Raw genomic sequence first — 17,207 nt, 5'->3', positions numbered from 1 at the left:
CTATAAATTCACCTTACAAAAGTAAATGGTGCCCACCATCCAACAGATATTCTAGAATGTGACCTAAAAACTGGGAACCCCTGGGATACATTATAAGTATGCCTGATATAAATGGGAGCATGAATCACTCAGTAAATGTAGATGGATGGGATTCTGAATCTGTGACGATTTTAAAATAGTATTTGTGTTAAGGTGGGAGTTAAAGAAAATAAAAAATGCTTTACATTTTTTATAAAATTCAATAATTTATAAATAATTTCAAAAATTTACACGAAACACATAGAACTGTTAGCATAAAAAATAATCTTATCAATACCTAAAAATTACTAATTCCATAAGGATTTTAAAAAACAAAACTTCTAAACAGCAGTTTTATGCAATGCATACTAAATGATGCAATAGAAACGCTAGTGTTTAAAATTAGGATAATTTGCATATTTTGGTAATTTTCTCAAAAAATAAATACTGAACAAAAAGTACAAAATATATTTTCCCTAAAAATGCAAATCTTTAAAGTTGAATGCACAAGCATACATTGGCATATGGAAAGAGTATTTAGGAGAAGGATCATTAAGAGCACATGCGGAATTTTTGGTACTCTTCTGTTATCAAGACCAGATTCAGAAGTGTTATGTACGTATGTATGCACATTTTTATGTATGTATGTGTGTACACACACAGATACATATACACACAGGCATACGTGAACATATACATATCCACAAACATACATTTCTGGACCCAGCCCTGATAACGGGTACCGAATTTTCTGTGCTTCAATCTTTCACACTCCTCAGCAACTTACATGATGTCAAACTACATGGCCATTTTGCTGTCCACTTAGGAAACAAGTTAAAATTTAATTCATTTCTTGCCACCTTCATGCATTATTTTTGTTAATATAAAAAGATTCATTTTTACAAAGATGTTACATTTTTAATTTTATCCATTTTTATAGTTTTTTACTTTTGAATTATTTAATTCCTTTTGCAAATTTTGTTTGAAATTATTTTAATTATGGGAAACAGCGAGTGTGTTGGGGAATGGTCTTTTTGTGCAAGAATATTTAAATCTTTTAAGCTTCATTCTTGATTTAAACTATGGTACATTTTTTCAACATATTTGAGCCATGATTTGATTTTTATTAGTTCTTGCATAATACGATGACAAAAAGACATTCGCTACTATTAATTACTGCGATTTAATCGTAAATTGATTTGTTGTTCTCCTTGAAAAGTTAATTTCCAGTTAATAGCAATAATTGTTTCAATTTTTACTTTTATTTTCTTATAAAAAGGCTCACAGTTTAATTTTGCCTAAATGTTACTTTTAATGGATTATTTCCTTTCAATAGACAGTTCTTGACTTTTAATGAACGTTTTCATAAAAATGGACTTTATTAATTTCATTTAACTATTTTATTAACATTCATTATTTTTAACAGCTTTCACAATTTCTTTTCATATGAGTTAATCCAAAAACTATTTTATATATAAGGATAAATTATGTATTACTTTATCTTCATTTTCTAACATTCCACTTTGCATAAAAGCATCCATATCCAATGCTTCTCCTTCATCATCCTCCTCCTCCTCATCATCATCATCATCTGATTGCTTAACGATTGGCTTTGGCACATTTGTCTGAATTTAAAATAAATAAAATTATAAATTCAAAAGAAAACAAAATTTTAAATTTCAAATAATTAAAAGCTATGTTTAATAAACTCTTACAAAAAAAAATCATTACAAGAGAAATTTAAATATTTAACAGCAAGTGCATATTAATTGCACTATCTTTTAATTTAGCCTGACATTAATGATTTTACTTTTTGGTTGACACCAATCTTAAGCAGCCATATCCTTCGATTTGAAAATGCTATTATTGTTATAATTACTATATTACCACTTAACGAAATCTGCACATACAGCTTGTCAAGCCAGGCATTTCAAAAATATATTTCAAGATGCCTCAATTCCTTAACTAAAACTATTATTATTACTGATAAAAATGTTGATTTTCATAAACAGAACAAAACATTCATTGCAGATGATGGCATACTAGCATTTTGTATGAAACTAAATTTACTGACATATCTAGAAATCCTGTATTCCTGTTAAAATTACTTGAAAAGTCTAGTAATTTATATTTTTGGGTCTTATACATTAAACACCATTCAGTTGGTGGCCTTTGATAATGGCATCAGTTTTTTCTTTACAAGGAAACCTATTACTTTCTACTGCATAGCTATTACCTTTAACATAGATCTGAAGAATCTTTTACCTCTTGGAAAAATCCCCCCACAGCTTTAGCTTACTGTCAAATTAATCCATTATATAAAGCAAAAAATGCCTGCATGCAGTATCCTGTCATCATATTTTTAGATAAACATTAGGGGGAAAAACAGAAATGCCATGTACACTCTTAACGAATTAAGCTGTACTAGCATTTATAACCATATAACTGAAAATATTTCTACAGTATTGTAGAAATAGAGCACTGGTAAATCTCTGGCCCATAACTTAATGACAGTGGCGTAACTTAGGTGGGGCAAGAGGAGACGTATGTTCCCGGTCGCAGCATCCCTGGGTGTCAAATTGATGTTACGAAATTTTAGAATAAAACATTTTTCATTTTGGCATACCGAAAGGGACGCAAGCTCTTCAGTTGTCCCCGGACGCTGAAAACCCTAGCTATGCCACTGCTTAATGAATTATGAAAACACTCCGTTCCAATAGCTGGAGTTAATATATAAAAATTATTTTTTTTCACTGGAGGTTAGTGAAGTGGCATTTTGTATACTGGTCTAAACAGATATATCAAAGAGAAATTTTGTTATAAATTCTATCATCGAAACAATGGAAGCACAACTGATGTTTTAAGTACATTTATATATTCCATTAATAATTTATTTAGGATTTCATTATAAGTAACCTGATTCTGAAACCTTCCATGAGAAAACTGACATTAAACTGAATACAACAAACTGTAACAGATAAACACAAAAATAAAACCTCATCACCCGCCCCCAGTTTGTTAACTGTGTCTGTGGTTGAAATATTTTTCATTGCATTTAAAGTGTTCAAATGAAAAATTTAGGCAATATAAGATGAGAAAATGCAATTAGCATTCCATGCAGAGCTTTTCTTCACATAAAATGCATATTTAAATTTTAAAAAATTATGACATACCTCACATAGCTTGGAGATGGTGTGTCATAGCATTATGACAGAAATTGCATTAATTGAATGAATAAACAACATAGAATTAAGTCCTTTTTATTATGCATTCTTTTGTTTGGTTACCCAGTTATCGCATATTTCTACATAACAGACAACCATTTTAAGCACATTTTATAATTACAAAGTCTGAGAGTAAACTTAGACACAAATTCTAATTTATTTTAAAATAATTGATCACAAGAATTATATTTTCAGTCTCAATTTTTTGCGGCGTACATCTGATTCATAACAATAGTTCATTTAGACAAAAGTTCGTTAATATTCTGTATCATTTCTGGCTTATCTTTAATACCTGTAATTGTTTACTAAAGGAAGGGAAAAAAAGAATGGAATAGATTTAGAATAAAAATCAAAAGCTGCTTTCCTGCCTAATTTTAGATTCTACATTGGCATATTTTTCTTCCAATTAAACAGTTTATTTATTCATCCCAACTCGTACACAGCAACTGATCACAATATTTTCTTCAAATCTATAAACTGTTTTCCACTTATGTTCACTTTACATTTTCATTATTTATAAAGCTGGGCTTGCTAACATTTTCAGGCTTTTTCAATGCCAAATGTACACAGCACGAAAAATATGATGAGCTTTTATTTAAGAAACATTACAGCATGAAAATCGTTATGATCTGTGTCATAGCGATGGTAATCTATTCAGTTAATCCTCTGTTCTCTCACTTCAGAGACACTTCAATTTCATTTAAATAAGCAGATATAATAAACAGCAAAATCCTTTTCCAGTAATCCATTTGCTTTTTAAGACCATTAGCATAAAGACAAAGACACATACTCCAAGAATTTTTAATCAAGGCCATATTCATAAAAACAAGAAAATGCATAAGGAATAGAAAAAGAGTGATATAAAATTCTTCAAAATGCAACGATTTGAGAATATTATAAATACAGTATAAAGCATTGCTAAAAGAATTAACGATACTAATAATACATATATACTGACAAAGGTTAAGTTGATAATACATACATCTGGCTCCATAGTCATTTCTTGCACTTGTTCTGCTATTGCTGCAACTGTACTATCTGCAATATTAAAAAAAGAAATATGAATTTCAATGAACATTCAGGAAGATTAATTAGGCATGGTTTTAATTACTTCAATGATCAACTACATATCGGAACAGGCTGTCTACTCTGTTTTAACCATATGTTTATCTTGCAACAACCACTTGAAGTTGTATTCAAGGTTATATAAATTTCAATTTAATTTGCATTTATCCCCAGCAAGTCGAATAATGCTGTGGGTCTAAATTAAAGAATTTACTGCAAAAGTGCAGAAATTCACTGAAAAAAATGGCCAGAATTCTATTTTGATACAGTTGACTTTTCAAGAAGGTGAATTACAGCAAGGGGAAAAATACAGACATTCTAGTGCAATTTTTAACAAGGTCTTTGTTTTTCAACCTATGTGACAGGAATTTTACAAGCAATAAAAATATATATTTAATTTCCAAGTATCTTATTTCTCCTGGAAGTTCAACACGATTATAGACAGCAAAACTAAGCAGTCCATTATATAAAGATTGAATACTGTACAGTTAATGTTTGCAGGTTTTATAAAAGGTATCTCTTTTTAAGATAGAATGCAGTGCCACTTTTTGTAGAGAAAGAAAACACTCACTTAGCCACTCTGCATTCAATTAACGCAATATACCAGAGCACGACAGTAACATGTTATCAGAATTAATGTTAATAGAGTTGTTATTTTTTCTCAGTGTAGCAAGCCCACTCAACTAGTTTAGCACAGTAAACATATTCATCTGGCCCTTAATAAGCTGGTGTAGAGAACCAATATGTTTATATTAGAACAAAAGTAAAACAGCACTGAGTGAAACTAAATTAGAAAATATGGTTAGGGGATATGATGACCATGTAAAACAAGAAAGTATTTCTAATAAAGTAAAGATCACCTTCAAATATTCAAATGGATATTATGAAACAGACATCTTGAAATTACTGATGTAAAAAAAGGTATCATAGAATACTGATGAAGAAACTGCCAATATGGCAAAGGAAAAAAACCAGAAGTTTGGGAAGTAAGAATTACAGAAATTCTATCATTTATTGTTCAATCCAAACATGAAAGTGACTGTAGCAAATATGATTCTAAAGTACAAATACATTTGTCAGAATTACCAATTCCTAAATTTTCTGGTAAATATACTAAAACAAGCAACTAAGCTGCACTTCAAAAATATTGAAAATAACAATTAATGGAAGTGCGGAAGCTTTATTATTTAATAGCTGTATTAATTGATGAAGCAAAAAATCTTGGGAACTCAAACTTAAGGACAATGATACAGTTAATCTGAATGTGAACTCTTAATTCCCTTTCTTTAGATCATAGTATTAGTAATAATTATGCCCATATGATTCATGTATTAAGTTTTGTTAGCAGATTTATAGACAATTGTAAAGGGAAAATATAAAAAGTTCTCTAACCATTAAAGAATTGAATGGTGTTGACAAAATCATCAAAAGGTATGCACAATCATGATGTTTTGGCAAGGACAGTTTTTCCTTGAAAATAAGAATCGTTTCTTTTAAAAGTTAAAATTTTCTATATCGTTAAAATTTTCTATATCCATTTTTTAGACAGCTTTAAAAATTAAACAACTTAATTATAATAAAAAAATTCCTTATGTAATGCCAAAAAAATCATGCATTTACTACATTAATTTTTTAATGTTATTACGTTAAATATTTACATCTTGATGCACAAGCTTTATTGCAACAGGCCTGCAGCAAATTTTAGGTTATTAATGGCCAAGATATAGCTTGAAAGGTTGAATATCAATGTGCAACATTTTATGGTTAGACAAATCATATATAAATAATTTATGGGAGATTCACCTGGTGAAAGACTTCACCCAAGATTTGTATTAAGCTTATGTACTTTATTTTTCTGGTCCCTTCCTCATTAAGTATAAAAATCAATGAAAAGCCAATAACGCAATAGTGTGTGATGCTGTATTTATATGTTTAGCTACTAAAGCAATATATTTAGAGGCAGTAACTGATTTAACAACAGATGCCTTATTTGTACTATTAAAAGATTTATTGCTAGACATGGGAAATTTAATACCATAATGTCAGATATTGATACCAATATGGTTGGCATAAAATCAGAACTGAAAAAATTATGTAGTCCTTAAATCTAATTCTGAATAACACAAATTTCTTAACCTCAGAAGTAATCTAGAAACTTCCACCTATGATACCAGATTTTGGTTGTTTATAGGAAGTAATCATTAATTCATTTAAATACTATCTTCAGTATAGAATCAGAAATTTATAAATTGACTTTAGAAGAATTTTGGACTGAATGTGTTTTCAATTCTTGTCTGATATCACCTTTATCAACATATTATGAATTAAGGCCTTCAGACTTGGTCATTTTTTAAACAGACATTCTATTATTTTTTATCCCAAACCTGATTTGCCTCACCTTACAAATAACAGACTTCCTAAACGGCAGATAATTAACATTTTATGGTTAGACAAATCATATACAAGTCCATTCAAATTATTTGGAAATGTTGGCAAAATTATTTAAATCATCTTCAACAGCACACCAAATTGGTTTATTAATAAAGAAAATTTAAAGAATGCATGTTAATTATCTTAAAAGGAAGATGATCTTTCCCCATTTAAATGGTCTTTACTTAGAATAATAGAAGTTTTACCTAGTTAGTAAAAGTAATAAACAAAAATTGCTGAAGTGAAATTATCAAATACTACATATGCTTGATGTATGAGTCAGATTTGTTTAATGCCCATCAAAGATAACAATGCTTAGGATTAGATTAACTGTGCTCATATTGAAAACTGTGCTTGTAAAAAACTTCATATTGAAAATGGAGCTGTTTTAAGAGGCCAAGTAAGACTGCAACATAGTTTATGTTCTTTATAATGCTTATTGATCTTTTTTCATTATTTATACTGTATTTTACGATGGAATATTTCCTATTAGCCTTTTATGTTTCGACCGTACAACTAATTATTTTTAAAATGTTAAATCTGTATGTTTTTAATTTATATATGGAAATTTGGAACTTCAACAGGCAGCAACATGTTAAGTTAGAATACACCACCATCTATTGTATAGGAAGAAAATGTTTACTTAGTCATTGGATTCGGTTAAGGCAACATGCTAGAGCATACCAGACTGTACTAATAAAAAATGATATTTTTTTCTTTGTACAGTCTATTCAACTAGTTTAGCATAATACACAAACTCAATACTAATACTAGGTAATCAGTAATTTGCATAGCTGTCAAACAGTATTACAAATGTTAACTTCCTTTTGTAGTTAAATTAATCACTCATAAAATGGTTGTAAAAGACAAACAAACATTTATTTAAAGATAAATCTTAATAACCTACACGTAATGTTTTCGTAAATGTACATAACATAACAAACGTACTTACTGCATTGTACCGTTAAACATTTTTTAAGCGTACATCATCTGAATATCTTTTTTAAAATTATAAATAGAATGACATCCAGAAATTTACTGTTGCCATTTTCTCAATAGATATTTTGTCTAATAACAATTAAATAATTTACAATCGTGCTTACACAAAGAATAATGATTAAAGTGAGAATGCAAGATGTGAACTGGATTCCAAACTAATAAAAGCCCATGAATTTCAAAGATTAATTTGGATATTAACTGCAGAGCAATATCAAGCATTGTTTGATGAGAACAATATCAGTTTATTATCTTAGTAGCATCTTTCAAAGAAATCATTACTTTAAAGGTCTTGTGCATGTTCTGCAATGGCATTATCAGATGCACAGCTTTATGTATTCAATATATATATACAGCTTTATGCATTCAATATATATACAACTTTATGCATTCAATATATATATAGCTTTATGCATTCAATATATATACAGCTTTAATGCATTCAATATATATATATATATATAGCTTTATGCATTCAATATATCTACTACCTCTTAATGATTGCTTTTAATTTCCATTATTTTCATCAGACTCGTATTTGATACACAGATTAATTTGCTTTATCAGTTCATGGTGTACTTTTTTTAATTAAAAATCAGAACAGCAGAAAGATATTGTGTGAAATAACATATGATAACTATATAATGATCATACACCAAAAACTTTTTACTAAATAAAACAGTTTATTTAAATAAGACAGAAATTCAAATAACTATAAAAGAATAATTGACATTTCACCTATTGCTTCTCAGAAATCATCAAGTGTTAATAATGAAAAGAGAAAAACATCAACTAAGAAATAACCTTAGGCAACAAGCCAAAGTTTGTTAATAGAAGCAAACAGAAATGTTTCATTATGAAAATAATAAAGATATCAATTTTAAAGTAAAACAGCTAAATACACTAAAAAAGGCAAATGCCATTTTTTATTTGCCAATGTGAAAAGAAAAAATTTCATCCTTAAAACACAATTAGCTCACAAAAATTAATGTCAATGGAATACTGCATCAAGTGTTATTAATTCTCTATGGCCATTAATTTTAGTGTTTAATAAACACTTTAGCATTTTGAGTTTAAAGTCAATATTCACTTAACCAGATTTATAAAAAAAAAATTGGTATGAAGTATATGCAAGGTATCTTTTTACATGAAAATTCTACTACTAAAAGGTGCTGAATTTAAGAGTGCTGTAGGTTATGTACATAAGAGATGAATCTATAAATAACTAAGTCTAATATGACAGAACAGTAATTATGCAACTCTTAAACAACACATATACTCTCAGCTCAAAGCAATGCAAATAGAAATTACAAATGGAATTCCCACTTAATTGTTATCTTAATAACACATTAGCAATTAAATATGTTAATTAACAATTTTAAAATTAGCTATCTCATCTAACAAAGTTATAAATAGGATTTGTGCTGAGAACTACTACTTGCTAAACAGATCAATATCTAATATAAATAAGTGGCTTCAAGTTAGAGAATATATGTATATATACTGAGCATGTAGGTTTTAACCCTGCAAGGGTTATGAACATAAATTTCCACATTGAAGGATGGTTTTTCCCATTTGTTACACATGAAATTTTCTACCAGGTCCTCATCGATTGGATATCGGAGTGGACGTGAAAAAAAGCATGGTACAATGCGAGACAATCAAAACTTCTATGTACACTAAAACTTATTATCAAACAATAATTGTAAATAGTACACTTCTTTGAACCTCTTTTTTTCATATTAAAACATGTTTTAATCACGTAATTTAAACAAATTCTCAATTAATTACAGAAATTGGGAAACAGATATATAGATTATGCTTACATATTTTTATGTCTGCAAATATTTTAGGATTCCTTTTTGAAAGCTAAGAGTGTATATGAACATCTGGAAACCTGAATATGAAAATACTGGTAAAGTGCAGAAACGAAATCAAAATAAACTCAAAATTGTTTATTATTTTTGCTGTTATCATTTTTTGATCATATTACATTTTATGTGCCTTTGAATACTGCCAGATTATAAGGTTTTACCTGAATAATGATGAGTATCTACCCAACCACCATCCTCATCTTCAGTTTCAAGAAGTTCTTCATGATGGTCAGTATACTCCATCTCTTTACAACGTTTATAACAAGGCACTGCAAAAAAACAATTTACAGCAACTTACATTAAACTAAAGTAAAATGTTATTAAAAGAAAATAAAAATGTTAAATGAATGATGTTCAAATGTTAAATTTGCATACTTTTTTTAATTAATTAAAAATTATAAATGAAATATAAAATTAATCAAGGATCAGATCATAATACAATAAAAATAATAACTACAGATTTAATAACAACATCATATACTTTATTCTATACCTCAAAAATTAAAAAAATCTATGTTTGCTTACTATAAAAATTGAAACAAGAATAAAATTCAAATTGCCCTCAGTGTTAAACATACATTTAAGATTAACTTAAATTTATTACACTGTCATTAAGTGATGATTTTTAAAAACTCATTTCTTAATATCTTTGCTGGATAATCTCCAAACATTTTACCTACTATGGGTTTATTTAAGTTCATTAGAACTATATATGGGAAAGAGTGTTTTTTTAGAGGAATTCTTATGAGGAACTGGCTCACATTCATGTTATACAATACATGGTGAAAACTACCATGGATCAGCCCTTGCTGTGATAAGCCCCAGTCAAACTACTAGAGCTGGGCAATTTTTCCATTTGGTCACTAATCAGCTCTCTCTATCATGACACAGATAAGCAAACAATTCAATATTACAACAAAAATATTCAAAAGTATACTACTATAGTCATAAGAGGTTTAATTTGATTTATAAACAGATGATGCTGAGGCAAACTAAACTGCAAGCATCATAAGCAACCCAAATTAATATTCAAGGTATCTTGCTGCCACAAAATGTGATTGAAATTACTGCAGTGATCCCATTTATTAAATCTATTCTTATTGTTATAAATTATAAAATTATAGCAGTATATTTTATTTTTGTTGACTTACTTTGATTGTTAGGAAAATAATCATTTTAAAACTTCTATTTATTTCTTAATGAATTGATTATAGCTCTTTTTTACTTTATGTTTTAACTTGATAACTTTGACACACACACACACGAAAAAAAAAAAAAAAAAAAAAAAAAAAAAAAAAAAAAACCACATCATATAGTTTTTTAGTTTCATGCTAAAAATCTTACCATTTCTAGTCACAAGAAATTGTTTATCAGGTGGCAGATATGCCTTTAGATTAGCTTCATCTCCTTTAGCCCACTGCCATGTTGGATAATGATGGACAAGATGATCTCCTGCATATACAAACTGAAAAATACATAATTAACAAGAGTATTTCTACAGGAAGAAAAATTTCATAAAAAAGAATGCATTAAAACAATTACAGTATATTCCGGTGTATGATGTGCACTTTTAATACCAAAAAATGACATCAAAATTTACAAGTGCTCGTCATATGCTGGATATAAAAATGATAGATTTAAAAATAAGGAAAAGATAAGCATATAAAAATTTGATTTCTATTACTGGCCATTTTCTAGGACTCAGTTCGCAACACTTTATCCAAGGATAAGCCATTTCGTTACCTCTTTCTGCAAAGCACATTCAATCTTCGGCATAATAATTATTGTGGTTTCATTTTTCTTCCTCTTCAATCAAGCTTTCACCAAAATTAAACATCCTTGCTGCAGCACAATTTCCATTTTCTTTTATAAACTGAATTACTTTGCATTGTGTTTGCACTGTGTTTGTTTCATTTGGCAAAAACCATTTTACTACTAAAAGAAACACTACATCAACTGTATTTCAGCTAAAGCAAATGCAATTTACTAAAGCCTTTGATTTTTACTTCAAAATCACGGCTTCAAATGTTGTTGTCTTGTCCATATTACATGGAATAATGGTTGCCAGAGCCTATCTGAAAAGAGGTTGGACTTCTATTTTCTACCCCCAACTTTGAAGCAGAGCACCCAGGGGTCTCCCACCCATCTCGTCTCCCACTAATCTACACGAGGACTTTCGGCTCACTGTGTATTTAGAGTGCTGCCATGCCGCACCGAATGTCTCCTCCGGGATTTGAACCTGGGCTCTTTAATACTGTAGTAGGCTCTCCTCCCCTTACCACTATACTATCTGGGCGACATGTCTTCAAATGACTACAGAAAGAGATAAGATCCAACTCCTAATTCCGGGAATTCATTTGGGTCGTAAGTATATTCGTATCCCAAATTATTTCCCTCTTTTCTTGAAACCCTAGAATAACATTCTTGTGCAAAGTTGCATTGAATACAACCCACTGTCTTTTCGGAATTATTTAATACCTCAAGCAATCTCACCCACCCCATATTGTTTCCCTTATCGTTTGTCAGTTCTGTGTACCAACGTTTAAAAGCCTGTGAAAAATATTCGAATGAACGATTTAAAAAGATAACAGTATCAAGGGTGTGCATTATGTGGCAAATTTATCTTCATATACAAAAATGTAATCTGAAATTACAAGTGCACGTTATACACTGTTGCACATTATACACCAGAATAAACGGTACATTTCTTTAGTTCATTCAACTTTACATAACATAGCCATAGTATGTCAGTATAAATAGTATAACATAGTCAGATACATAGTATGTCAGTATAAATTATGTTAAAGAATTGCATTAACAAATATAAAATCTTAAAATGTAATACACTAAAGAAAATATTTAGAAATTTTATAATGTACTATTTTAAATTTTAATTTGTTTGTTAAATAGTAAATGTTTTTTCAAAGTGAAATATAAAACTGCTTAAAAATCAACACTATATAATTGTAAACAGAAAAATCACCTAGACTTTATTCTTCTAAAATAGCCTAGCTAGCTTATATAATTTAAATGACAAAATAATGCAGACTAACTCTGTAATACACATCTAAAAGAAGGGATGCATAAAATTTGGGCTAAGTAAAATTTAGGATATTCAGTGAACCTTCTCTACAATGACCATTTATGATTTCAAATACTTTTGGTCCTCAGTGGAAATAGTGGTCTTAGAATGGCAATGCTCTGTGCTAATATCTGTCTGTGTACTCAGAAATACTGATCACTTCCAGAGGCATGCTAGAGTCTCAGGGAGGTAATTACCATATGAGGGTTCACTAAAATAGGAAATTAACAAAAGTATTTTTAAGATATGAATGGCATTAACTAAATGAAAAGATGTTAAAAAACTCCATGACTGCTCTTTGAGGAAGACTGCTGCTGTTATCAATTATATATTTGATCTATAAAAAGCTTCATGAATTATAAATGGGTCCAGGGATTCCATCTGTTAATGCCCACAGCAGTGATTTATAAGATGACTTTGTTCAAGTTTCATACAGCTCTCTTCCTCTGTCAACTTCTCCAAAACATATACTAATGCATTTTTAAACGCTTCTGGAAAAATCAGACTTTGTACACAGTTCTTTGTACTGTACATGGCAATTAAATACTTTTAAAGATGATCAATGTAAAAAATAAAAGACTCATCAGTAAAAGGGAATTTAATAAATTAAAGCAATTATCTATGGCCAAACTTAACTTTTAAATAAAATCATAAAATTTAGTAATAAGTATTAAACTGCAAATCATTTGAAACATTTATATTTTATGCAATTTTACTTTTTTTATAGAATAGTCCCATATATTTTGAAGATGGTTAGTGACATTTTATTTACTTTATGCTCACGAATACCACACGCCACCAAATAAGAAGCGCACCCGATTTTTTCGATGCATCAAACAAGAAAAGAATGTCCATGAATAAGGCACACATATTTTCATCAAGCCCACTGAAAGCTTAACTTACAGAAAAAAACTTTTTTCTGAATTACAAGCATAAAGAAACAAAGAAATATGATACCAATTGACGGTTATCCGGGGAAAAAATCTGTGCTACCACCTGCAGCTCCTGCCAAGGTACGTAGCAACATGTACCCAGTAACATTTTAATGGGAAGGAATAAATGGGTTAGCAGAATTTAATTCTATGGCAAAAAGAAAAAACTGCTAATCTAAGTATGTTATATAAAATTTTATTCGTTAAACAACAGCTTCAGATGGCAACAATCACTGTACTAAATATGGATTTAAAAGGCCAAAGTCATCTTTTAAAATCTACTGGTAATCTAATAATGGCAAATAACTTACCACACCACGGCACTATTCCCACTTTTTTTCAATCTGGAAACACAATGTTGATCATTAAACTTCTGCACTGCTTTCCGAACTGCCGGTATTCTTTCTTCCCCATCATCCCACACTGCAGATTCCTCATTTCCATCCATGCTATTTGATACTCTACAGTTTTTGAAGCTCTTAACATCAAGTTCTTGTGAAATTCCATCCCAAGCAACTATGATACATCCACAAGATTCGAGTTATTTCCGGCTTCTTGATGCAACCAGTTAGTGTCAGTGCGTAATTTCCAGCGGCCATCCATTCTGTGTACATTCTTTTCAGTGCTCCTTTAAATGAGCAATAACGGTTGCTAGTGGTGGTATTATCCTCTACAAATCCCTGGCCAGGATTTGTTATTTAAGAGGCTACAGTAGCATCACATAATGTTATATTTTTTGGAGCTACCCAGCTTCAAAAAGAAATAATTTATGACAACCAACTTGCGCTTTACCTGGCCTATATTGCTTTGTTTTTCGTAAGCCGCACACCTCGATTTTTCCATAAAATTATTAAAAAAAACTTCACTTGATATTTGTGAACATACGGTATGTTTTACTAATAGCTTTATAATAATTCGTTTTTTATGTCTCCTATTGCAGAGTACTGGCTCAATACAGATATTTATGCAAGTTTTCTGTCAAGCAGCATAAATTAAAAAGTAAAATCATAATCAACATGATTTGCAACAGGGGCTTAGCTGCTGCTTCAGAGAGATATGCTAATCAGATCAGATATGAAAACCTGACGTTAACAGATTCCTTAAGTGTTGAAAGTTAGTTGCGTTTTATATTTCTGGCCCAGTTTATGTCCAAGCTACATATAAAGTTGCTGGATTACCCAGTTAATATGCAATATGTTTTACATAATCTTTATTTCATAATTAAAATTTATATTCTAAATTGCTAAAATGTATTTCTTTTGATATGTTAATAAAGATTACTGATCTATGATAATAGTTTGACAAATTTTTTTTAAAGCTGACGAAAATCACTGGCTAGCCTATATTTGACGGTGTCCTCGCCAAGTTGTTTCATTTATGGGAACCTAAGTAAAGGGTGCCCATTGGATTATCGCCAAGTTGTTGTTTCATTTATGGTAACCTGAGTAGTTGAATGTTATGAAAACCCTATTATGACGTAATTAGTTGCGTGAATCTGATTGATGGGAAAAGATTTGTAAGGGCTTGTTTGTGTGTTGGATGTTGGTTAGGAAGTTGTTTATTTTATGGTTTACATTATAAAATGGCTGAATTTGGTAAGATTAATTTGAAATTTCTATAGGATTTGGGATGAAGGGGGAGAAGCATTAATTGACTGGTGTGTAAATGAAGGTTTACTTAGTAACAATTATAAGTGTCCTGTTTGTACAAAGGAAATGCAAATGGTCGAGAGTAAAGATCGTTCAGATGGCTTTGAATGGGTTTGTCGCAAGAAAGGTTCAAATGATCACCATATAAAGCATTGTGTTAGAAAGGGAACATGGTTTGAGTAAAGTTTTTGGATGCTGTTTAGGAATTTTGTGTGCCACAGACTGAGAGAAAATTCTAAATAAGTTAGGTAGTTATTTCCTTTGTGTAGTGCTTTTTTATGTTATTTCATTCTTTGATTTAGAATGCAGTTTATCGAGATTATATATTTTTTGTGCACAATGCCGAGTTTGTGCAATTCTGTTATTCTATAAATTAATTATAACTTACTTCTGAATAATTAAATAAAATATTGGGTTGAAACATAAGTAATGGCCGTTTATGTTGTGTTTAAAATTATGCAATAAAAATAAAATGTATTGGCATAATTTTTTGTTTTATTCAAAAGAGAATCTTTCCCTCTACAAGATTGCGTAATTTATTTTTTTGTCTGAGCTAATTTTTGTTATTTTTCAGATCATTAAAATGAAGTGTCAGGTCGACAAAAATAAGCATTTTCGACACCTTCTTTTTGCGTTTAATCAAGGCGCCAATGCTTCAGAGATTTGTGAAGTGTATAGAGAAGGTGCAATGCATGAATGAACTTCAAGAAATTGGTTTACCAAATTCAAAAATCAAAATTTTGACCTCGAAGATGCTGCTCGTATCGGACGACCAAATGAGGTTTGATGAAGAGCATTTGAATCTACTTCTACATGAAGACGCGCATCAAACCACTTGAGAATTAGCCAAATTAATGGGTTGTAGCAAAATGACTCTAGTTCGACATCTTGGGTCTATGGGGAAAGCACAAAAACTCTGATATTATTGAATAATTTACTTTTTTTTTGTTTTGTTAAAATAGAGATTTTTGAAGTAAAAGCCATTATTTATGTTTCAACCCAATACATAAACTAATATGACAAATAAATATAAATTAATCCCTAACTATCATTAACTAAAAAAATGAAAAACCGAAAAAGCAAATTAAATAATAAAGTTCAAAATAACTACTTTGACTACAATGCTACAAAATAACAAAAGAAAAAGTAGTTTTTTGTTACAGTGGCTACGATTGATTGGCAAAATTTGTAAACTTGGCTGCCAATTCTAAAACATGCAAATTTTAAAAGTGGCCAACAAATTACATGGAGATGACTTTAACAAGAAAGTACAGTCAAAAGTCGTTAATTCGGACACCATAATCCGGAATGATTATGGGCAAAGCTACAAACTTTCTGCACATGCGTCGCGTTGACGCATGCGCGTAAGTCCTTTACGGCTGCGAATATGCTTGTGCTCGTGCGCAAAATACGTTTACGAGTGCGCGTTTAATGTATAACGGACGGTATAAGCTAAGCTAAAATTATCTAATTATCTATTTCAGTTAATGTTGCAGATTGCGTTGTTCCTTAATCTTCGAAATGGATCCGGCTTATTATTTTTTGCAGACTGTTAGAGCAATTTTATAAAAGTAAGCTTGAACTTTTGATTATGTCAAATAGAATTTCTGATATATATTTATTAATATGTAAAGGATCTAAAAAGCGAATGTATGTTTCGAAGTTCATTAAACAAAAAGTGGAATTGCTGCAAAAAATGGATAAAAGCATATCCTTTGTTTATCTAAACTTTGTTTATTTTTAACACTCCCGGGCGCGCAATGAATTGGAAGTTGATCTGTCAGCACTATCCTTATCTTCAGGGCAGATGTTTCTAATTTATTTGGCTTATAATTCCTTACTAAATGTAGTATTTCATCTCGATGTACTCGGTCTTTGATATGATTTAAATCAAATTCCTCGTCATTATAATTCGCTTCCGATAGCGAAGAAAGTAA

At 30.0% G+C, this 17,207-nt stretch overlaps 1 protein-coding gene across 2 annotated transcripts in view; it reads right to left on the bottom strand.

Moving 5' to 3' along the window:
• Atg3 (Autophagy-related protein 3) overlaps window positions 1-17,207 on the bottom strand; it is a 54,564-nt gene that overhangs the window by 22,276 nt on the left and 15,081 nt on the right. For both annotated transcript variants that reach the window (XM_035369431.2, XM_035369432.2), the window contains 4 exons: window positions 10,952-11,072; window positions 9,769-9,876; window positions 4,225-4,280; window positions 1,515-1,643 (listed from right to left, as the gene is read on the bottom strand). In XM_035369431.2, the coding sequence (XP_035225322.1) occupies window positions 1,515-1,643; window positions 4,225-4,280; window positions 9,769-9,876; window positions 10,952-11,072 (414 nt within the window). The remainder of the gene's footprint in view (window positions 1-1,514; window positions 1,644-4,224; window positions 4,281-9,768; window positions 9,877-10,951; window positions 11,073-17,207) is intronic.

The sequence above is a fragment of the Stegodyphus dumicola genome, chromosome 5 (genome assembly GCF_044657685.1).
Source record: "Stegodyphus dumicola isolate Sdum_Otavi_A_Nest chromosome 5, ASM4465768v1".
NCBI lineage: Eukaryota > Metazoa > Arthropoda > Arachnida > Araneae > Eresidae > Stegodyphus > Stegodyphus dumicola.
Note: the sequence above shows the minus strand (reverse complement) of the source record. Positions and strands in the feature narration are given on the sequence as shown.